Source organism: Ambystoma mexicanum, chromosome 7q (genome assembly GCF_040938575.1).
Source record: "Ambystoma mexicanum isolate Mex_15411 chromosome 7q, UKY_AmexF1_1, whole genome shotgun sequence".
In the NCBI taxonomy this organism is placed as follows: Eukaryota; Metazoa; Chordata; class Amphibia; order Caudata; family Ambystomatidae; genus Ambystoma; species Ambystoma mexicanum.
In genome coordinates this window covers 132,774,561-132,799,484 of record NC_090941.1, presented here as the reverse complement: position 1 = coordinate 132,799,484, position 24,924 = coordinate 132,774,561, and the positions used below count along the sequence as shown (strand labels likewise).

Genomic DNA, 24,924 nt, shown 5'->3' with positions numbered 1-24,924 from the left:
TTATAAGTAGAGGTATTACCTCCCCCTACAATGACTGTAACGGGACTCCTAAATATGGAATAACCATTATCCTACATCAGGCTGGAAATTAGGGTTACTTCATGCAGTAGTAGTAATTCGGTTGGGCAGTATTAGCAGTGCCAATGCCATCAAACTTCTGATAAGGCCAAGGGCCTTTACCCAGAGGCTCACAGTTCTTTCCCATATGGAAAAAAGGACTCTTAATATGATGGGCAGCTTCTGTGTCACCTTTACATTGTAACATGAACATCCAACGTCCTGCAGTCAGAGAAGGCAAATGGATTAGGTGAAATAATGTCATTTTAATAAATGGAGCAAAAGTGTGACTGACAACTGGAATCCAAAGGCCAACTCCTGAACCACCCCCGGGGCCCAGTGGAGAGGACACGTGGTCCGTTGCTCGGTGCACAGAGGAGCACGGAGAAACAAAACATTGGAAGGTCATTCTACTGGTTCTTCATACGTATCTCTATGGAACTTACAAAATAGAAAACTAGATTGTAGTGTGGATGATCCTTAGAAGGTGCTTCGAGTTTATTAAACCTCAATAAACTGACCTGGAAGCGGGTACTGGGCCATGCCACCCCACCGACATCCACCAGCCACCTTTTTTCACTTCCTGTTCTCGATGGATGGGGAAAAGAGGAAAGCCAATGGGAAGCACAAAAAACCTTGTGATAAGTCCAGGGAGCAAAGCCAAGATGGCTGCTGTACCAGGAGAAGTCGTGTAGGTGCCAATGCAAGGCCACATGCATATAGCAGTGAGTGGGGGGGCTCACAACAGTTTGTAGCAGGGAATGAGCTGTAAGCAGTGAGCGAGCAGACACATTGACGTTTGCGATACAGATGCTGAACAAGAGGAATTTGGCACCTGGAGGGTGAGCGAACAAGCAGGATAGTATGCAATGCGTGCATGTGGGGTAGGGCGACAGAGAAGGAGAACAAATGACCATTGGGATTAGAACATAGTAGCCATGGGGAATTAGAAGTGAAACCCTTCAGGAACCAAAAGCAGATGAAAGCCTAGCTGGGACGCTCACGATTGCAAGAGCCTGGGAACGAAGGAACAACTCCAGGAGGAGTCCGCAGCAAATGTTACTAAGCAACGTTAGTGGGAAACTGAACATAAATACAACTATCTTGAGAATTGTTCCGGAAGTGATTATTACTACTTCCTCCTGCAGGATGTAGTAAATACAACAGCCATCTTTAAATGGACTAGCTAGTCACTTCTAAAAATGTTTCTTAAACCCTGGTGCTCTTTTTCATTTCTGCCACAAGCGCCACAGGATCTGAATTCTACTCTTCACTGCCTGTTGCTTTTTTATACTAAACTTGTGTCATATACTCACAACAAGGAGCTGCAGAGACTTGGTGCTAATGGTTCTATGGTGCTTTGTATCCCACCTGTGTGTCTCCTCTTCCCTGTGAGATTGTGCCTGACCCTTCTAAGTGTGTTGACTTATCATCACACTGTGAGCATTATTGATATTAACTTTTGAACAACATCAGCTTCCCAGTCCTGTTAGAGTATTTAGGAGCTGAAGAATGAGTGCAACATTTTCTGTGTGTAGTTTAACATTTGACACTAACACTTAATATTGGGGGGTAACTAGAGTGGGTCAGATTTGCTTAGGCCACAAAAGTGCTGGCAAGAAAGTGAACAGCATTGCTTTGTGAAGGAAAGATTCAAAGTGGGCAGAGTGATTTAACAGAGAGATGGACCTTAAAAATAGAACACTCATAGTTCGTGCAAAGCAGGAAAGGGGAAGGAAGGGTAAAGTGAAGTGCAAGATTATTGGGAGATTGTGCTAAGCAGAACACTGCTCAAAGATTGCAATAAATAAATAAATAAAAGGGCGAGATGGGTGCTGGAACGTTCTGGCACGTGACGTGGCCAGAGAAAGGCTGCGACATATTAAAGAAATGCCCAGAAACATAAAGAGGAGGTCTGTAGATCAGTGGTTTGTAAGAGACATAGAACAGAGAGAAGGGGGGATTTTTTTTGCATGGCTGGAGCTTTGGCGAGGATCATCTGCTGGGCTGCTGATCGGTTTTGCTGGGTGTTGGAGTTTCAGGGAGTTCATTGAAGGCTGTGATTCGACTCTGGTGCAGTGTCCTGGCAAAGACAGGCTGAGGCATAGCTAGCTGCAGAAAGAGAGATCGCGAGTCAAGGGCGTGACACTCTTTCTTAAGGACAGTTTAAGACAAGACTGATTTGCTGGGTGAGTAGAAATAGGTAGAAAAATAAGCAGGACCCCTCTGCAGGTTAAGTGGCAATGTGTCAGAGTGGACACGAAAGGCAACAATTAATCTTTGAGGTACCAAAGGATTAATGGAGTAGCCTTGGTTCAAAGTCTTTGGGTGGGGGCTTTTCCTTTCATGCAGAGGGGGCCATAATTAGACATACCAGCCAATGATAAGTGAGAGAGGGAGAATATCAGTGAGCTGGAAACTTTATACTTTTATATTGTTTTGGTAACCCTGAAGTTAAAAAGAAAAATGTCTATATTGAAATGTCATGCTAATCTAAAATGTGTTTTTGTACATGTGCTTTAGGGTGAATGTTTCGTTGTGTTTTGTATTCATGCTCAATAAGTGAAATAATAGAGTTCACTGTCCCTTGCTGATGAGACTGAAAAATATAAAGTATCTAACTGTGAAAGGGTGCGATTGTCTTTGTTGCATCCAGTAAGTAAATGAGTGATTAGAAAAAGGGTACAGTTTGAAGCCTGACGTTGCATAGCTAAGGTCCCGAGGTATATTAAGAGTGTCAGAAAAGAAGAAGTGCTCGAGTCCACACTTATCCGCTCCCCTACTTGCAGTGTCAGAGGTTGGGCTCTGGGACAAATAAAGTAGGCCTTGCCCCTCAGGCCAAAGCCTGTCTAGGGAACAGGCTAGTTGAAAACATAACATCTGCACCCTTCAAATCTGGCCCATTTGGGAGTCATCTTCCAGACAGTTAAGTATGTTTGCAAACGTTTAATGGACAGGTTGCATTGATAAGTACACAATCAGTAAAGCATTTAAAATGAAGTATGTATCTAAATGGTTTAGATGGTTATAAAGTTGTTACTGTTAAAGAAATACTTGTTAATTAATACATGATCTTATAAATGCACTGACTAAAGACATGAAATGATTGAGAGAATTTGTGCACAGATGCACCGATTACCAGGTTTTGATCCTAAATAATGAAATTCACTAACTCAGGAGGCCAGTAAAATACCAGGATCTAATACATCTCTAGATTATAATCCAGGATGGAGATGAACAGGAAGGAGAGAAAGAAACTGGGCTGGTTGAGCTACATCTTCCTTAGATTGATCTGTTTGTGAGCAGAACAAGATGATGCCAATGGTGCTTGCCTTCGAGGACATCTTGTGGTTTCTGTCATTCTGTCTTCATCTAATTTGCATTGCGTTTTCCTTTGGGTTACCCTTGCAGTAAAACATTGTACGGGAAGCAATTTGCAGATTATTGCTAGAGATCCTTTTATTTAGCAGGACACTGACTGCATCTTCTTTTGTACTCTTCTATATTTTCCTGGAAGTTTTGCTGGGTCATGCAGTCTCTTTGTCCTCATGTGTGTTGCGCGCTGGTTTCTTAGAGCAGGATAACGTTCTTGCCTTTAGCACATTATGCAGACAACACATTCTCACATGCAATACATACATTTTAGTATTATCATTGACAACAGGCCTTTCTTCCAAATGAAAAATGTCGCTTCTATGGATCCACTGGCTTATATTCGTTTACTTTTTCAAGCTATATCATAGCTTCGAGAGGCTCGATGTTGCGTATCACAGCTTCAGCCAGACCTGGCTGATTTTTGGTAACATCGCTTTGCATGACATAACATAAGGGGCTAAAACTATAAAGGAAAAAAACGAAAGTACAAGTCCCCGAATGGAAATCACTATTCACTCAAGAGCCAGGAATGGCGAAAGACATCGGGCCTCATGACGGGTCCGGCGGTAACCCTGCTGGTGCTACCGGCGGGTTGCTCCCAGAGCTGTAACAATGTACCAGCGCCTGGCTTCCCGGTGCCACCGGCTCATTACGAGTCCGGCGGCCGGGAACTCAGGCGCTGGTTACTGTGTTGATCCCCATTCCGATAGAGTCCGACAGGACTCTATGGGAGAGGGGACACGGAAGCACGAGCATCATTTCTAAAGGTGCCAGTGCTTCCATGACGGGTTTGCTTACCGTGACCGCTGCACCCGGCAGGGTCTGACCTGTCGTGCACAGCGGCTTCGGCAGGCAAACACGTAGTTTGCCTGCCCAGAAACAAGGGTGCCAGTGAGCTTACCGGCACCATTATTTCTGGACCGGCAAACTTGTCACGAAGCCCACCATGCTTTAATGAATTTGGGCCTGAACAGCTATGCTGCATGCTTCTGGTTCTTTTGATGCTATAAACATTTTGGTTTGAGATCACAGAGGTTGAGCTATTCACTTGAATGGGAACAAATGCCTGATGTACAAAATATATGTGGGGTTGAAATAAACTTTTTTGAGCTTTTGTGGGGGTGGATATTCTTCTGAAAGTACCATGAAAAGTAACACATCCTCTGTGCTTTCTAATTCTGTGTCATATTTAGGTCATTTAAAAGTGGTAATTTTTCACTATAAAAGAAGTTGCTTGAAATTCACTGGGTTTCTTCCAGTCATCCCACTTACCAACATTCACATCACATTTAGTCGATATAAAACAGTGAAATAAAGCAGTTAGAGCTGCGGAGTCCTCTTTTTTAGGGGGCTGTGTGGCAAAGGACTAATATGAATCTATAATGCAACAAGAATACCACAAAAACAGCTACCCGCCTACACACGTGCCAGGTGTGTCTAGTTGCACAACGTGCTACCTTTCATGTCGATCAATTATTTGCGACAGAAAACATAGAGAAATACATATTTTAATTCATGGATACAAAACACTTAGAAAAATTAAAAACAGGAGAGACAAAAATGCACATAACATTCCATAAGAGAACCTATACTGAAAAACAATTGTCTTGACCAGTTGGTTTTAACTGAACACATTCGTCAGATACTGGTGATGTAGTGAGGTTAGTAAACAAATAAGGTGACATCCTATTATTAAATGAAACCTTGATGCAATTCACTATCCTTGACTTTGTTAATTGTTCTGTCCTTGACAAAGTCAATAACCTTATTTGTTTACTAACCTCACTACATCACCAGTATCTGACGAATGTGTTCAGTTAAAACCAACTGGTCAAGACAATTGTTTTTCAGTATAGGTTCTCTTATGGAATGTTATGTGCATTTTTGTCTCTCCTGTTTTTAATTTTTCTAAGTGTTTTGTATCCATGAATTAAAATATGTATTTCTCTATGTTTTCTGTCGCAAATAATTGATCGACATGAAAGGTAGCACGTTGTGCAACTAGACACACCTGGCACGTGTGTAGGCGGGTAGCTGTTTTTGTGGTATTCTTGTTGCTTTGTCGATATGAAACAGCCATCTCTGCTTGCAGGAGCCTCTATGGAAGGCAATGTTTTAACTGCAGCTAACAAGCAGATCGTATTGTGAAAAAAAAAACTTCACTCAATTTGCAAACAATACACAATCCCAGCAGCACACAGCTCGGATTTAAACGACATCGTTTTCCTCATTTCTTTTTCTTTTGTATAGAAAATGAAAAGACTTGTGGTAATATGATATCATTTTTTTTGTTTTGTATAGAAAGGGTACATACCAGAAGTTACATGTTATTATTGCAGTCATTTGTAAAAAAAAAAAAAAAAAAAAAAAAAAAAGTATAATGTGTTAAGGTTGTCACTGCAAACGTATCTGAATGGGGAACACCTGCTTATAGAAAAGTCAAATCTGTTGGCTTTGACAATGCTCGTTCTACATTCTTCCCATTGGTGCTTGAGGATCCGTAGTTGGCAGATGACCAATCTCATAGCTTGGAGCCTTACCCTAATGTATTGTTTTCACGCTATCTACGATAGCCCACATTACTCCAAAATGTCTGTCTGTTCTGAAAATGTTGGAAACAGTTCAAGAGTAGAGGCGGGAGTACGAGCTAGTTTAAATTGGTACGTCATTATCCCTGCAGAATTCAAAAGAATTGCAAATGGTAGATGAAGGGCCCAAACAGACATCTTGATTTGTAAATGCAGAGCTCGGGTCAGGGGTGGACTGGCAACCAAAAGAGGCCCTGCAAATAATGTTCAAAGTGGGCGCATACTACACATTTTCACCAAGCCCAACCCTTTTCCTATGGGAACATTTGGAAATACCACACAAAAGAGTCCCTGGGTGCAGAGGCCTACCAGCAATTCTCCAGAGTTCCCTACAGGCCAGTCCACCCTTGGCTCGGTTCCTCGTGGATTGCAAACCTATGAGGTTGTTTAGCCTCAGCTAAGAATATGCAAACTATCCGTATTTTAAATCAGTTGTATGCAAATCTACCCCACGAGGCTATTCTGAAACTGTGGGCAATGGGAATGTAACTTCCTTAAAAACAGTTTCATTGACCTAATGGGCAATGATACCGAAACTTTGCACTGATGCAAAAATTGCCAGAGTGCACAAAAACATATTGGGAGCTCATCTTCTAAGTCCCTGCAAACTGCATGAACGAGACCACCTATGTATGCATTTACATGCATACAGTTCCCCCCTGTGCACATGTTATTAAATGCACTACACATTGCAAAAATATAGTGTAGAAAGCAGGCGTGATCGGCTTTGTGCCTTGTGTTTGTACATAGTAGTGCAAATTGTGGAAATGCTGCCTGCCCTTTATGCATGGCGGGCAGCATTTTCAATGTATTCCGATGGAATCTTCATGCTTTTAGATGGTGTAAAGAGAAGGCAGATACTGCAGGAATCAAGTGCATTTACTCCAGCATGAAAATGTCATGCTGGCGTTTATGCTTGTGGATTTGTATGTTGCAGTGGGTGGTGGTCGGGGGGGAAATGGCAGCTCCGTTCTGTGCCCCATCTCCACCATAACAATCCATGAAAAAATTGAGCATAATACAAAATCATGCATTCAATTTTCACACGTATGCCGTCTTGTTTATTGTATAGCAACTTAAAATGCATGCCTAAAATGCACGAGTGAGCATATTATGCAGGAATTTTAAGTTACTCCACATTTTAGTACACTTGTGTGGTGGAGAGGGGCATGTAGCAGAATATCTCTTTAAGCCTCTGCCATCCTCTCTGCCATACAAATGCAAGAGCATTCATACCATGATGACATTTTTATGCTGGTGTAAATGCTGTGGATTCCTATGGAATCAAACAGTTTTTTACACCAGCAAAATGCAGGAGGCTTCCAAAGGAATCCATTGTAAATGCTGCCTCACAGGAGGGATTGCCTCAATTTGCACTGCAGAGTACAAAAAAGGAGGGTGAAAAGGTGATTGATTTTGCCATCATTTTACACCTCACTTTTGCACTTCATAGTGAAAATGACACACATTACAAGGAGGGGACCAGTCCACAGATAAGTGCAAATGAAGGTGGTCCCCTCCGTGCAATTTAGGGGGCCTTGGAAAATTAGTCCAATGGTTCATGCACATCGTTTAAGTGTAATCCCGGATGGACAGGTCTCACGACTATGACCCTGTTTCATGGATTATTTGCGCCGAAAAAATACGGGATTTGTGCGCCATTCTGCCCGCAAATCCCTGTTTAACAAATGGGGATTTGCGTGCAGAATGGTGCACAAATCCCGTTTTTTTCGCCGCAAATAATCCATGAATCAGGCCAATACATTTTTGATGCATGGCAAAGGTCTAAGACTAGGATAAACTAATACGTGATTGCCAAAATGGATTGGATGAATATGTTTTTTACACTATGGTTTTCTATAATGCCGCCAATTGTTTTTGCAGAATGTGCACCGCTTTTCCTTCCACAACGCTTACATCAAGATGCTCGGATTCAGCAGAGTGGATAACGAGATCCCCTCACTAGCACGAGCTAAAGCAATTTGTTAACTGACGGCACGTAACATTTCATGAAACCGTGGCGCGCTTCTGACACATTAGTCGACTCTGTGTATATTTTATTAGTGTTTATCCTTTCATTAGCAGCGTTAAGGTTAACAAATCATTAATTCAAGTAAGAGCCCGTACAGAATTAAGCTCTACGCACAGCACCTCGGCGCATTTAACCCAAGCCCAAGGCACGCAGCAGGAAGACTGCTGCTAATTAAAAATGATTTGTTTTGAGGCAATAAGGGAGCGGGCAAACACCATGAAATGTGCCTTTTTATATTCCAATTAGTTAGCACACACACACACACAAACACACACACGCATCCTTGTAGCGTGGGGGATGACGCGTTTCCACATGTTCAGAGAGATGCCGATCTGCACTTCCGCAATGCGCGCGGAATACGTGCACTTGGAGCACCTACGTCACACTCAGGCGTTCCTAGAGCGCCAATAACGCTCAGATTAAAATCCCACACGAGCGATCCCTTGCGACTTATTCGCACATAAATATGACATTTCGGAGTATTTGAGTGAGTTGGATGGCGTTAGCACCAGCTGCTTGAGCACTAATTAGAATCAGCTGCGAGTGTTTAACTTTATGAATTAAAGCGTGTTTATGTTACTCTGCAGACAAATAAGGAGAAGTTAGTGGACGAGAACACCACAGGAAACCACGCAGCAAGCCGCTCCGTGACAAATGGGGAAATGGGGTGGAAGAGTAAGAAAGCGAAAGCTTACAGCGTGCTGCATGGTCCTCCAGACGGCCCTCTGACAAGCGGAAGGAAGCAAGGGACAGAGAAAGAGAAGAAGAAATTACTACGCACGTGGCCACCTAGCATGCCAGCTTTCTGCAACAGCAACAACAAATAACACACAGGGGCCAAAGCAGGCTTAAACAGAATTGCAGTACAAACATTAGTGCTCATAAGAGGCAATTGTAGGTTAAAGACGTTTGCATTATAGATTGGCATCATGCTCAAATCCCTACGCTGTGTTGTGAGGGAATGCTTTGAACTGGTGCATACAATCTCAGTCTCCATTTCATGTACTATCACCTGCTAGCAGGAACTAGCCCCCCCTGCCCCTGCTTATGCTCCCTGCTGTGGTTTCTCACTAGGAGGCTAAAAATTAATCTCTTCCACAGACATCCTGTTTGTAAAGTTTTTGGGGGCGGTGTCAAGACTTACCTCAGCTCCTCTTTCACCTGACTATTTATTTTTTATTTATTTAAGATTTTTATATATTGTGCAAGCAAGGCACAAACTCAGCTGAGTGCTTACAGCAATTTACATATATAATAAACAATTACATAAAAAATACATCCAATACAATTAAGAATACAACATTAAAATATATTAAAATAAAAAAAACAGCTCAAGAACTGTGGATCAAATACAGATACAACCAGTGCTCTAGATAAGATTTTGAGGTGGGCGTATTTTACTCCCTATTTTTAAACTTTGAGAGTAAATGTGATTTTAAGAGAGTAAACATGACTTTTCTCCTTTGCAAGACAGTAAAATGTATGTGACATCCAACCGACGTGTGCAAAAACTGTATGGAAACCATGACTAGGCGCTTTCTGCATTGTGACAGAATACACCTTTCATTATTTCTCGAAGGTCTGGCCTGTATATATTTAAACGTTGAAAAGACAAAAAGCTTGCCAATTACATAGTAAAGCAAACTTAATTGTATTGAGGTTCAATAGCAGAATTGTCTTTTAATGTTTAATGAAGTCCTTATTTCCTGGAGCTATTACTACCTAATGGTATGCCAATGTTATGATACAACAGTGCAGGGAGGCAAGGACTTCATGCAAAATTCTATTTCTAATCTCATGGTCAAATGGTTATTTATATAGCGCTTCACATAGAACATATTTATCATAATTATCACCAAACCGAAGTCGGTACTCCTTTATCGACCTCGAAAGGATGAAAGGTTGAGTTGGCCTTGCCAGGATTTGAACCTTCAACCTACAGATCACACACAGATCGGTGCAAGTGCTGAACTGGCTGAGCTACCTTATTGGTTAACATCCTTCAGAGGTTGATTAACCTTGTATCGACTGAGGTATAATAATCACAGTGCCTAGATGTTGGACGAACCATGTATGAAGCGCTATATAAAGTTAAATACCTATCTGGATTATCACAGGGACAGGTTTTGCTGAGTTTCTATTTCAATTACAAATGTAACTTTCATTTGTTTGTTTTTGAACAACACTTGTGCTTCCTGGAGAGTCAGGTTTTGGATGCTTTAATTGTAGTCTTGAAGATCTGAGAGGCTAGAACATCTGTGATTGGTTTAACGACAATCACTCACTCTTGAGCAAAGACTCTGCTGCCTCTGATCATTTATATTAATGCACCCCATTGACTGCAAGGTTGAATGGATCTAAACTAGACCGTGCATAGTCATCTTTTTACACACTGTTTTTATAATTAGAGTGTACTTAAATTATAAGTGTACACATGATCTGCCTCCGCATGATTATGCACACAGCACAGAAACAGTGAAAATACAATTGTGAAATACTGGTTTGCTTACACTGGGAAAAAAGCATAATTGGCTACAAAATGTTAATTCTCAATTGCAACTTAGTTTTCCATCTTATTAATTATACAATCCTAAAATGCTAGGAAAATAAATATATACAGTCTCCTTGAGCATTAACACAGCAGAAGCTGAATCGAAATAAACAATTTCTTTAATCACAGAGTGCAGTTTCTTTTTTTGAAAGGCTTCAGAGAAATACATTCTATTTCAGAGGCTTTTATCCATGGCTTGCAATTGCATCCATGTAGATACAAATCAAAAGAAGTGTTCTGGTTTGTCTCAAGTAACCTCACCTTTGCACTGCCCTCTGCTCTAAACTTGTGTGTAAATGTACACAGGAAAATAATAAAGCTGTCGTATTTACCAGATTTTCATGCGTTAAAAGGCTGCGTGGTTTGAAGAATTAGAAAATGAAATAAACTAATTATTGGACTGATTTAGTTTAGAAAAAGGTGATGAGACCCACATCACAATCTCTGATAGACAATCAATTGCTTGATAGCCTTTTCAGAAGAAATTCTAAGACTTAACTGGATGTCAGCAGCATATTGATGTATAGCAACTCCATACTTAATGGCCAGATTGCCTAACAGCTCCACATCTAAATTAAAAAGCAAGGGAGAGAGAATTGACCCTTGCCGGTCTCCAAAATGAACTAGAAATGATCCAGATCCCCATCACAACCAGCTGCTTTCTACTGAGCAGAAATGAACGGAACCAGTCTAATACCAGACCTCTGATCCCCATTCAACAGCATAATCCTTCAATCAAAATCTCATGGTCGATTGTGTCGACTAGACTCCTTATATGTAGGTGGGATGAGGAAAAGCTACCTACCGTCAGCTGAGCTAGGAGAAGCTCAGCATCCACTCCTTCGGAGCAAAGCCACCGACCTGCTGTGAAAAATCGGCTTCCTCTTCCCCTTTTTGTCTGCTCTTCACTGTCCTACCCCCCCACCAACGTCTCTCCAATCTACTGAAGCAGTTTGATTCTGCACGAGGCACTGCATGAAACCCCACACATACTAAGCTCACCAGGCATCCCGGTTTTGCTGGGACATTCTAGGAATTGCCCACTCTGGCCCCTCGTAAGAAGACATTTTAAAATTTAAATTCCACGTCTCGGTTTTGGAGAGCGGCAGGGTGGAACAATTTTTTTCAATGGGATTGCAACATTGTAAAACGCTTTTGTAAATCAGGCCCTACATCTTTACAATAGGCAACAATTTAACATACATTTATAAACCAAATGATTATAATAGTTTTGCCATCTTAAACCAAATAATTATTATAATAGTTTTGCCATCTTACACTACCACTTAAACCAGATCTCTGTCATCACATGCTGGAACCCCCGACCTTTCACGTAACATTCATATGCATTGAGTTATTGTGCCATAGAGACTTGTTAGAAAATGCATACACAGCAAGGCGAGGGAAAGCAACCTGAGCAAAACTCCATTGGTTTTTAACGTGCTATCAAAGGAAAAACCCCAGTTTATATCCTGGAGCTGTGCTGGAAATGCATATTATATATTCTGTGGCATTCCACCAACGTGGGGGAAGTGGGAGCGTGTGGGCGTATTTCAGGTTTGGGGTGTGGGTGGGGATGACGATAATTTTTTTTTATTTTGAAAATATGGTGAGCCTTACACATACATAAGTAAAATCACCTCAGGGTGACAAGCGACCCAGGATCCAAATGGAACCAGAGTGTCAAAGTCCAGAGCATGGGGCTCATTTCCAATAAATGGACATTCCCAAACATTTAGGAGACACAGCAAGTCACGCCAGGTGCATTGCCTGCAAAAGCATGAACTCTTGCTGAGGAGAAAGCGCTTCGGCTGGACACAGCAATCTCCGCGTTTGATGGGTAACACAATATCATTATAGAGCACTCTCTTTGTCCACAGTGTGGGAAATTGAAAACTGTACAAGTGAACACTGTGCCCCTGCTTCCGCTCCCCCACGCCCTCTTCCCAGCATCCTCTCCTGGTGAATGGACAGCGGGGGTTTGCCAATGTGCAGGCCTGCAGTAACTTCACCTCATGCCGAGCTCTGGCAGATAGATCCAACTCTGCAACAGAGCTTGTGTAGTCAGTATGACAACATTAAACCATCATAGCAGTCATATTAAAAGGAGCGTGTATGATGCCATCTGCTCTGGATAGACCTCATCTAACCAATTATAGTGCTGCATGTTTGGCAAAAGAGAGGCCTGACACTATCAGCACAAAAAACAAATAGTACAATCTACAAATCTCTTTATTGGAAATGTCCTGCACTCTGGATCCCCTTGAAATTGCATCCGCTAAATTCTAGTCTAGCAGTTCAAATATGAATTACAATATTTCTTATTGGTATCTGCCAACAATTCCCTTCTGCGCTCCATTATGCTGTGCTTGTGTTATTATTTCTTAAGATTGCCTCTGGTTGTGCTGTACATTCATGTAAGTTCCACATCCCTAATGCCCACGACTGTTTTTATTTTTATCAGGCTCTCCGAGGACCCACCAGTGTTTCCCAATTACCCGAAGGGTGCATTGGTGCAGCCATGATCATTTTTCAATGCTCCACACTCCCATGTCTGTTTCCTGGCATGCATGTGTGTTTGTGTGGGATGTGTGTATCAGGGTGGGGCATACGTAATACTGACTCACTTTCAGCGCTTCTCTCCAACAACTGGCAGCCAGTCACCCTTAAGAGAGAGCAGAGGGCTTATTAAGAATCGAGGAACCTGATAGATGGCTGCCACTTGCCACACCAGACTGTCAGAGACGCCACGTGCTGGAAAAGCTGTCAACTCAGAGAGCCAAGCATTCCATGGGCAGGAAGAGAGTTGCAAGAGAACTTGACAATGGTGACATATACATCGATGGCATTTGAGGCTGTCAATATCCTTAGAGGGCACATTAACCAACTGGGCTATCTCTGTAGGGTGCATGCATTTGACCTGGGGATTGCACACATTTTTGTAGTAGGCAGAGTTTCATACCAGAGCACAAACCGCTGACCTCCAAGATACACTCTGCTTTTTTGAGCAGGTGCTTTAAGCCCCTGAGCTACCTCACTAGGATTAGAGATGGTGACCTGCAGCACTGAAGGCATTAACCTACAGACGATGTCATGTTGGTAGGGCTGGGGCATGATGTCATGGCATGTGGGTTGCTGGTCTCCTAGGAGACAAGTTGTGGGTCGAGCAGCCTGGGAGCCTTGAGTCACAGATCTAAGGAATGAGCTCCACAGGAGCGTCTGGTGGAAAGCGGAGGATACTCATAAGGAGACTTGAGCTTCAAAGATATCCTTGTGAGAATAAAAGAAACGTAGAAGAAACTGAGGGTGGTGTTGGAGTGAAATACTTCCTATCATAGATCTGTGTGATTGGGTGCATAGAGTACAAATTGGGGCCTGGGACAGGAACTCGTGACAACAAAATATGAAGCAGGAGAGGACAAGAGTGCCATCATACCCTTTATAGTACATTACTGATAGCTTGGGGCTTAACATCACTGAGAATTCCAGATGAACTCATCGCCCTGCACAGTGGTCATTTCATTGGGCTCAGATAGTAGGGAAAGCAGACTTGCCCCAGATCGGACTCAAACTGAGAACATGCAGATTACATTGAGGTCTTCAAAAGTTGCATTAACTCACTAAGATGTCCTACCAGAATTGGGAGCTGCATTTACATCTCCCCAGCAGGTGCATGAATCCACCGAAACGTGTGAACAGATCTGTTCTGTAGATGTCAAAAAAGCTGACATGTGGGCACTGTGCGTGGCAAAGCCATAGGGGGCAGTATCAGCATTCTGCTTGTTTTGATGCCGGCTTCTTATATTGCATTTTTATTTTTAGTAGGCAGGAAATGCCCATTTGACTTTACAAGCCTCACTGTGAACCCAAAACGTGTTTGTCTTTAATATTGTATCAAAGGAAGTCCCTGTAACGCAGCAGGATAACACTTCTCATAATCTTTCCCTTTGCAACATAATGGGTTAGCACCTGGCTGGTCTATGGTCTTCTATTGGTTATCTGAAAAGCAGAGTTTCTATACTCTGGGATCCTGATGGGTTTTCATGATATCCCTCATTAATATTCATAAGGGGAAATGTGCATAGATTAAGAATCATTGTATGGAAATGTATCTAATGAATATGAATGAGAGGTATCCAGAAAACCTGACATAGATCTGGCCCTCGAGGCCTGCAAGTGGACAACCCTAAGCAAAAAGAAGAGAGGGTTAGGGTTGGATACAGGGGACACATCATGTACAATTCACACCCTCACAATCCCATTCATCCACCCATCTAATAACATCACAATTTCACCCATTCATCTCACAAATGTCCACCCTTCCACACAAGCAGACACAACTTTTGCCCACCCTCACAAATAAACCCACACATACAGCCAGTTACATCCATTCACAGAATTACATCTGGCATCCATCTAAACAATCACGCTCATCAACCCATCCATCCATCTACACAATCAAACTCATCGATCCAAACTTCTGTCCATCCATAAATAAACATGAACACCCATAAAAAGCCAGACCCAATAGATTTGCCAACACTTGTTCTAATCATAAATCATTCACATCGAGAACTTTGAAAGCATGCAGCTAATACATGCAGCAGACATAACAGTGTACTTATTAAAGTGTCCCCATAGCGATCCCGTAGTTATGGTTAAGTTGCACCCCCATGGGAAGGACACTTTTTTGGTGGCTTATATATTTGCTGCCATTTGACAAATATGCACAAAATCTTCCCCAAAAATAAAGACCCACCACTGAATTTGCCTTGAAAGCGTCATCTGGTTTCGTCAAATGGGTACAAGCTATACAGGGAATGTTAATGTTAATGTTAAAGGATATTTGTACCACGCACTATCACCACCGGAGTGGTCCCCATCTCAGAACATATGTTTTTTCTCTTCCTTCTTCACAGACACATGTTCTGCCCTGCCTACAGCTTGAACATCTTGATCCATTTGCATCAGGCCTTCGCGAGTAGAGGCCACCTGATCTCCAATCAGGTGCAGACTTTCTGCGAAACCTGGCTTAGGTAGTTGCGAAATGTCTGATCTGACTGGTGGGGGGCATATACAATGTTTCAAATAGCTGCAGTTGTTTCTAAGGGACATATTGCACCCCTTGGACAACCCCAAGCTATGGCCTGTTTTAATGATAATTATGCATTTTTTATATAGCGCTTTCACATGAATATGCTTTACATACAATTATCACACAATTGAGAGGTTGGTACTCATTTATCGGTATCAGAAGGATGGAAGTCTTAGTTGGCCTTGATGCGATTAGAACCTGTGACCTGCAGATCAAATACAAATCACAGCAGCAGGCGTTCAACCTACTGAGCTATTTTACCAGCAATCAGTAAGGTTTACTGCAGGGTTTGCAGCCCCCGACGTTACGGTTAAATTGGCCTAATAAAAACGCATGAAATATGAGTGTAAATAATTTGCAGAGGGGACATTATGGTTACATTGTATGAAACCTATGAATTATCAGTCAAATAACTAAGTTAAAGTGATGTTATAGTTGCAATCCAACCAAGTAAAACACCCAAAATGTCCCGGTTATGGGTTTTTTAAGCAACCATGACTGTGCCACTGCCGTGCACTGCTCAGAATTCCACCCAACCAATAAAATTGAGATCTATGTCCGAAGGCCGGTTACATAAGGCCGACCTTGCGGATTGCAGACCGAAAAGGCTACATCCGCAAAGTCTGCCTTTTCTAACTAGTCCTCTGCCAGTACCTTTTGTGGCAGTCCCAGTGGTTGAAGCAGGTAGGAGCATTTTGGAGAGGTGCTCCTGTACTTTTTAAAATTAAGTTTGACTGTTCCTATACTATTATTTTAAAAAGAACCCGTTCTGCAATGGTTCCGTTTGAAAATAAAATTAAAACTTGCACTTCAGTACACTGCGCCAAACTTTCCCTTAAATAGCAGGCGCATTTGTTTAGGGGTTTGGATGGCACGTGGAGGGGGCATAGCAATGGGGCTTTTGGGGAGTGGGGACAGGCCATTAGGGAACGTAGTTCCACTATTTCTTTTTGTACACTTCGACCACTGGGCAGTCCCCTTCCCACGCATCCCCGGCCGTTGCACGTTAATGAGTCTATGAATGAGGTGAACTACGCCTTGCTGAAGCCCAGGTGCAAGTTTGAGAGTTCACTTGCTCACCAGAGCAAGCACTGGAAGAGTGCCCTGCAAGAGAAACAATCCTGCTATTCATTTCGAATTAACAAGATTTTCAGTGCTCAGGAGTCTGGCAATGCACTTCTGGATTTTGGGAAGCTTCACCTGATAGGGGTATTCTGCAACCCTATTGGGTAGTGTTTCCAATCAGCGTGCACGTGTGTCTCCTTTGCACCTTCATTTGTGATTTCAGGCAGTGGTCGAAGTGTACAAAAAGAAGTAGTGGAACTATGTTCCCTGCTGGTCTGCACCCACTCCCCAAAAACCCCATTATCACGTCCCCTCCCACACACAAAACACCTCCCCAAACACATTCACCTGCTTTTTAAGGGAGCATTCAGTGCACTGCACTGAAAGTGCACGTTTCAACTGCTTCCTACACTTTTATTTTAAAACGAAACCATTTCGGAACGGTTTCTTTTCAAAATAACAGTATATGAGCTGTAAAAGGTCATTTAAAAAAGTAGAGGAGCACTGCTCCCGACCGCTCCCGCTCACTTCGACCACTGATTTCAGGGTTGTCCAACTCCAGGCATTGAGGGCCGGAATGCTGGTAGGTTTTTAAGATACCCCTTATTAATGTTCATGAGATAAATTTGTCTGCACTGAGTCTAAATGTATGCAAATTTGCTCAAGACTATCAATGAATGATATCCTGAAAACTCGCCAGGATTCTGCCCCTCGAGGCCTGGAGATGGACAACCATGGAAATGTTCTGAGCTTCTGATTTCACCTTTTGGCGTCAGAGATGTTTCCCTTGCACATTCCTAAAATGAGGCAGCCATGTGTGGAGTCTCTTTCTTCTAAGTGCACTTTGTGAGCTTTCCTTTGGATTACCTGTGGGTCTTTTTTATTCTCCTTTCGCTAGTATGTGCCTCTGAGTGCTTGCATGGTACGATGATCATTGATCGCCAAGGTTTTTTTCACAGAGTTTTTTGCTGCTGGTTTTTTTAACTCAGCAAAATAAAACCTGCCGATGGAATAACATAGAACCCCTTTCCTGCCATCATGTCCCCCTTTGGCTGTACTTTCGGAGTTTGCTTGTTCCTCTTCCCATGGTTCCCTTGCGGTACTTTCATCCTTACTCTAGTTAATGTCTCCACAGTGATGTATGACTGCTCACGGCATCCCGTTTGGCCTTCAGCGTTCTACCTGGCTGTTGGTGGGGTGTCGTTGAAAGCAACTTCTGCTATTGTTGATAAGGGTTGACTTTCCCTACTCCGCACCAAGGTTTCTTGGTCTCTGCTATGGATTGTAAGGAGAATGGTAGTGGATGAGTTCTGCTTCCTGCAATGTGCATGGACAAAGTGGTCAAAGACAGGGACTCTGTGGGTATTAAGGTGAGGGCTCTGAGAACTATATATTTGGCTAATAATGTGTTTTTTTGTGTTGGTTGGATCTGTTTCTTGTAATCAAACAATGGGCCTCATTACGAGTTTGGAGGCAGCCATGCCGTGTTTAGCGGCATGGCTACCCCCAAACTCGGGTCCGGGTCCCGAAAAATGGGAATTACCGGGCCATTCCGACCTTTGCGTGCCCGGTACATCCCCATTCCCATTTGAACCCCCATAGGGCTCAATGAGAATGGGGAGGATGCTAACAACGGACCTGTTAATGACGGGACTGTTGTTAGCATCCTGTTCTGCTAGCGGGTGCCACTCTGCATGTCTGGTCTGACCAGGTGTACAGGGCGGCACCACGAGCAGAACTCGTAATGAGGCGGTGAGGGAACAAGGGCACCGGTAGCACTACCGGCGCCGTTGTTGCCTTACCGCCAGGGTCACAATGAGGCCCAATGTTCTCGTTAGTATAGTTGCCATGGGTTGCCTTCTCTCACACGTCTCTGAGAGATTTGCAGGATGTACGTGCTGGTATGGCCAAGTATGTGCATTTCTCTTCATAACTCCTGTCAGTTCAGCTTGCTGGGATTCAGTTCCAATGATCATTTGGTTCTGTATGAGTCGGTATGTCTCATTGCCTGTTATATGCAGCTGTGAGTTTCTTGGACATGCAACCTCGTTGGTTTCTGTATATTTAACACCTCTGCTAGAACGCACGTAGCACCCAGTCTGCAGCACCCCTACTAGGCTGTGAGCCAGCTCATGTTATTTGAGTTGTACTGTTCCTAAAAATAATTCACGTCGACAGTTAGAGCAACATCTCTCATCAGAAATCAGTTTCCTGCAGAACGTGTCCCCTTACTCACCAGTCTATCCAGGCTAGTGCCCGCTGCCGTTGTGGGCCTCTCTTCTGGAGTGTAGGGTCTAAACCTTGTGTTGAAGCTGTCAGAAAGGGAACGTGAGGATCTGATCACAGGCGCTGGCTTCGGTTGCCCGCATCCTTGAAAAACCTAAAAGAAAAACAAAAACGTCAACACGGAGATCATTAACAGTGTGCACATAGAGTGACTTAAATCTTACATCTCTGAGCACTTTGGAGAAACTGTACACAAGATATAATTTGAGAGGGGTAGAAAATGCTCAGATCAATGTTCCCTGTTTAAAATGATCCCGTAGGGCGTTTGAAGTGGAAGATGGTGCCATCCATGAGTCATCCGAAGCAGTGGGCAGCAAAGAAACAGAATAACAATAAAGTGCTCTGACAAATGGCAGTTAGAAGTTGGGCGAAAGAGAGTTAAAGCTGACAGCGAAATGACAACGGTTGTAGTATCCTGCCTGTAGAAAGATTCGGGAATGTTGGTGTGTGCAATACAAGCAGCGAGGGAAGGATCCCGGGATAACCTCTTGGGCTGGAATGCACAATGGATGGATGCTGCATATCTGGATATTTTCTCCTGCGTACCTGTAACTGTCTAGGAAGAATAAAGTACTCAATGTATATATTTCCTAACTGGCGCCTGTACTTTACAACAATGCAGATATGTGTATGATGCTATCAAAACTTCCGCAGAGCTGGGTCCAGATAATCTAACATTTTCACTGCATAATTTTATATTGAAAAGCAAAATAAACTTAGGCTATTCTGCACTCATAGATAGCAGTCTGTCACTGTAACACATGTTAAATAGTCCATGCGAAGCAATCTGTTAGGATTTGTTTACTTGAAGGTACATGATCTCAGCAAATGGTTGTCAATTTCTCCTGGTCCTGTGACTGACTCCATCATTTCTGGTCAGAAGTCCTAACATCTCCCAGTTTCCATCCTTTCCCATTATAGGTTCACGAGTGGGAGATCTGCATCTGGATCACTAAGCACCTTATGAATAATGGCATTGGAGATCCACTTTCACCTGGCTTCCATAGTGAACACTCCCCTTAGATTGCACTCATGCATGTCTCCATCTTTTTCTTTGATGCGCCACATTTCAAGCTCTCTTACATTCTCAACATTTGGGACAACTCTTCTGCCTTCAACATTGTCAACCACTCTGCTCTCCTTATCACTCTCCAGGACAGTGCCTTTTCACAAATCCGCTCTTGCCTGGATTGTTTCCTACCTGGAAGGTCACTCATTTAAAATCTCATGGCACTCACAAACTTCTTACAAAATTCCTCTCCTTGTTGGGATCCAGCAAGGGTTGGTATTGGACCTTTGCTCTTCACCCTGTGTACTCCTGCCCTAGGAAGACTTAGCTCATCCTTTGGCTTTGCCTAGCACCGCTTTGCTGACAAAGCTATAACACGTTTCTCCTTTCCTACCTTCATCACAGCCATCTTGGAACACACTATGAACTGTCTCAATGTAACCCATCACTGGAAATCTCTCAGCTGTCTCATCCTGAACTCTCCAAAAATGGAAGTCATCTTTTTATGGACTTCCAATGCAATCCCTTCTCCCCACTCTCATATCTTTTCCCTGCCTGATCTTCCTGCTCCCTCGCCCAAGGCTTGCAACCTTTGGGTCCTCTTTATTAGTGACCTTCCGCCTGCAACAACTCATCACTACCACTGCTTCTGATGCTAACATTAATCTTCTCAACATTCAGAAAATGCATCCATTTTTCGCTCACCTCTCTACAAAATCTCTCATCTTCACCATTCTGTTTAACAAACTCAACTAGTGCTCATGCCCTCTACTTGGCCATCCTCTCTAATCCTTCCTCCCTCTAAACAAAGTCCTTAACTTCACTACCCACACTCACTAAAACCTGCCCAGATTATCCCCCACGTCTACCTACCAAGACCATGCTAGTTGGCTCTCCGTGCACAACCGTTCATTGTGCATGTTCTTCCTCCTAGTCTACACAGCTATCAATTGTTAATTCTCACTACCTGTCTGTTTGTAGATCTGTCCACTCACCATTTCGTTCCTTCTGTTCCACCTCTGAACTCAACCTTGCTGCCCAATATCCCCCTGGGTCCTCCTCTCACTTCCATTCTTTCTCCCTAATCATTCCTCACCATTGGAACCCGCTGCCCATCACAATCAAAGCCAGCCCAAGTGTGGATCTCTTCAAAGCTTAGATTGAACTTCACCTACTGCCAAAAATGGACTCCTCTTTTCCTCTCCCCTATCCTCCCCACCTTATACTAGCACACCCTCCAGTGCCACATACAAATGTAGTTTTGTATATGTGTACAGTACTTCTCTTTAGTTTAAAGAAACTGTTCCCCAAAGTTAATGCTACCTTTTGTAAGACACCTTTTTCTGATATTATTTTTGTTGTGTTTTTTCCCTGGTCGCACACACCCTCATAAACTGGTTCACAAGCCAGGCTCACCATGAATATATTTACACAAGTCTGGGAGACCATCTACTCAGGATGAACATGGTTCAAATAACCTGTTCTGTGGGGAGTACCCCACTCAGGAGTCTCTACAACCACGTTTCAGCTCACTGCACCCATTCTCAGTAGAGGGGCTGCCACAGTTGTGTACATTTTGACAGACTTGAGGTCTCACCCTAAGTCATTAAGGATAATCCTGGCATTGACTCTTTGCTCAATTTGCCTTAGAGAGGCTCAGTTTCACCTCAGTGATGAGGCCCAACACGGCTGAAGTGTGTGCCTGGGGTTGCTTATAGTACTCTTGTTCAGAGGATAATTGGCTAGCATTTTGCTGCTAGACTACCCTTGTGGGTGGGACCAGAATGATATGCATAACGGTGCAGTGAGCTAAAATGTGGCTGTAAACACTCCTGAGTGGAGTACATTCCATAGAGCCTGTTCTTTGAACCATGCTCATTCTCAGTATTGGGGCTCCCACAATGTTGTATATAGCCATGGAAAAATATTGCCCTGACATCACTTAAAAGAGCTCACAGGGCTGACACTTGTATGTTATTGACTTGGGGTGACTTTAATAATTGTTTGCTGTTATCAGTCACCATACCAAATATAGCCCTGGCTTATTTTGAGGTATTACCCTGCCACCAGACCAACAAGACAACAATAATTACATTTTACTTCAGAGGTCTAGAAGTTAAAATATACCTCTTTATTCAGGTACTTGGTGCTGCAACAGCTTCCAGTGATGTTCATATGGCCTTTGAACCTGCAGTGTGCACCTGGAGAGCAGGGGGTGCATGTCAGGAGACTGGTGTGGCCAATGTACATGGATGCACAAAGCTTTTGGCATGGAGCTTTTTATGAAAGGGGTCTGATAATAGACCCACTTTTGAGAAACAGAATAAAACATTTTATTCATTAATAAAAAATAAAAAGCTGAGGGATTTTACAACATCACCAGATCGGATACTATTATCACATGCCCCCAGCCAAAACGATTGAGCACTACCCTCGAGCAGGTATTCTGCTTTGTACTTGTAAGGTCTAGTTTATGTAGTAACCCTACTGCAACTCTTTTTTATTTAGATGATGTAAACATTGTGGCTAGTGCAGTTTTCTGAATTAGACCTTAACTACCTTAAATACTTCGGAACACAGAAGTTACGTCTCTGTGGCAGCAGTCCATTTTGGCGCCAAATTGTTGGTGTTAGTGAGTATTATATGCATTGGGTGGTTAGTTAGGGTATAATCTAATTAAGTCTTTATACAAAATGATAAGTCAGGGTGTCATTTTGTTATTAAAGCATCGATTATGACATAGTGGATGCAAACCAAACCGCTGGAGGATAGCTTAACGGCAACGTGCGCGCCTTGGAAACAAGACGACAAAAAGCAACACAGGTTCGATCCCCAGGTCCGCGCATAGAAATCTCTGGGTGTTTAAGCGCGTTATAAATACATAACTAAGACAAAAAAAAAACCAATTACGCAACTAAAAAAATGAACAATTCCTGAAACAGCGCCTCGATGCCTGTGGGCTGTGTGAGCGCTTTAAAAATGCAAAATAAATAAATAAAATAAATTGCCACTAGTAACTTTGGAACTATTCCATTCAGGTTTGTATAGAAGTTTCAGATTAAGGTTGTTTTCTTGAGGATCCCTGGTTTCATGAAGCATTTATTTCTTATCAATTCCAAAAAATGCAATATTTGTCTTATACTCATTTTCAGTATTGAGACGTTTTGATGTATTTTCTCTAAGGTTCTCCATCCCAAAACAGGGAATTTAATTTCTTCAGTCAAACTTTCTTATTGTTTGAAATATGGTGTTTGGTTATTCTTTAAAGTTCACTAGTTAATATTTTGCTTCTCCTTTAACATTATCATATGAGAACTAAATGTTGCATTTCGTGTGACATACATTATATGTGATTTTGAAAGATTTTATTAAATTGTGTGTATTATATTGCACAGATTAATCAGTACTTGAAATATAAACTGCAAGTGCAACATACTTCATCCAGAGCCTCTGTGGGACAACTGTTTTAAACTACCATTCTAAGGGTCAGTTACATCCTAAAGGCAAACAAACCTGTTGCTGCCATTTGCTTTGGAGTCGTACATCCCAAATGTGTGCTGGGTGCCCATATTCAGTCACTGCAGGGATATGGCCCAATGGAGTAACTTGGGATTCTATCCTTGCATGGCCATCAGCCACCTGAGATGTGTGTGATCAGTTTGGACAGAAAAGTGAGACCCGAAAATATAAGGTTTCAGCTTGTGTACCGCACAATGTATCGAACATGGCTCTTTTTCAATGGTGTCTCAGTTGCGTTCTCACGTTGCTAAGAGTTTGCTAAGGTAGACACATGGTTGTCCTACCCACTTAGAGTTTAGGTAACACTGCACCAATTTTTAATTCACAGGCATCTATTTGTATGATGGATTCCTGGCCATAAAGTGAGATTATTAGAACTGAGGTCCCCCAAAAACCATCTTTTAGTTTTGAGATGCTGTTTGGCAGTCAGGAGTCCAGGTGACATTCTTTGGCAACTTCTTAGATGTTAAATATTCAAGGGAAGGTCAGTGGTCCCATGCCCTTTAAAGAAAGGCCTGTAGTATCCAGTGAGGCCTAAGAAGACTTTCACGTCTGGCTGGGTTGTGCGAATGTCCCAACCCATGACTGCTCGCCCCTTGGTCTGAAGGCTGTTTCTTACTACCACCCACTTGGTGTCCTAGGTGATTAACAGTACACTGCACTATCTGGCACTTTGAAGCATTCATAGTCAAGCTCCCCTTATGCATGGGGTAATGGTCTCATTTGGGTGGCACAACTGGTCTTCACAGGTCTGGGTGAAACACATCACCAAAAGCAGGGAACCTTGTTAATTATTCAAAACCCATTGTAGAGAACTATTTCACATATTGCATACAGAGACACCTTTCTACAGAAATACAGTAAGGATAAATATTAAAATGATACAAAAAGCTGTTGGCAGACTCATAGAGTCTTTCATGTCAAATGGCTGAAAGCTTATTAAAGATGGGATGACTTGGTGTTGGCTTTCGTGACAGATGATGAGACTTAGGAGGAGACAGATCTTCTCCTAGACTTGCTGCATGCAGAGTATGCTCGGGATGGCCTATATGGCAATAGGCCCATGGCCGAACTAAAAAACGCAAAAGGCTGATGTGGGCCCGTTTTTTTTGGTCAAAGTGGGCCACTTTTTTGGCCATTGGGGGCCAGTTTGATGAGTTACTTCACTATGCGGCTAGTAGTTTTCACCAGTGTTGCTGGATAAATATTCTCTAAAATGCACAATTTGCATCACATTTTATCAAAGAACCCCTGCTTGGGTAGTAGTCAAAAAGTGTCACAAATGGAATGAATAGCCATTTGCAACTGTGGGACACTTTTTCATTGGTGCCTGAGATGATTTGCTCT

General features: G+C 42.7%; 1 protein-coding gene across 2 annotated transcripts in view; it reads right to left on the bottom strand.

The window, feature by feature from the left end:
- Positions 1 to 24,924, bottom strand: part of GPC6 (glypican 6) — a 3,633,782-nt gene that overhangs the window by 380,345 nt on the left and 3,228,513 nt on the right. The window contains exons 6-7 of one of the 2 annotated variants that reach the window (XM_069639952.1): positions 19,000 to 19,143; positions 8,748 to 8,777 (exon numbers count right to left, since the gene is read on the bottom strand). In XM_069639952.1, coding sequence (XP_069496053.1) covers positions 8,748 to 8,777; positions 19,000 to 19,143 — 174 coding nt within the window. The remainder of the gene's footprint in view (positions 1 to 8,747; positions 8,778 to 18,999; positions 19,144 to 24,924) is intronic. The other variant, XM_069639953.1, reaches the window with a different exon arrangement.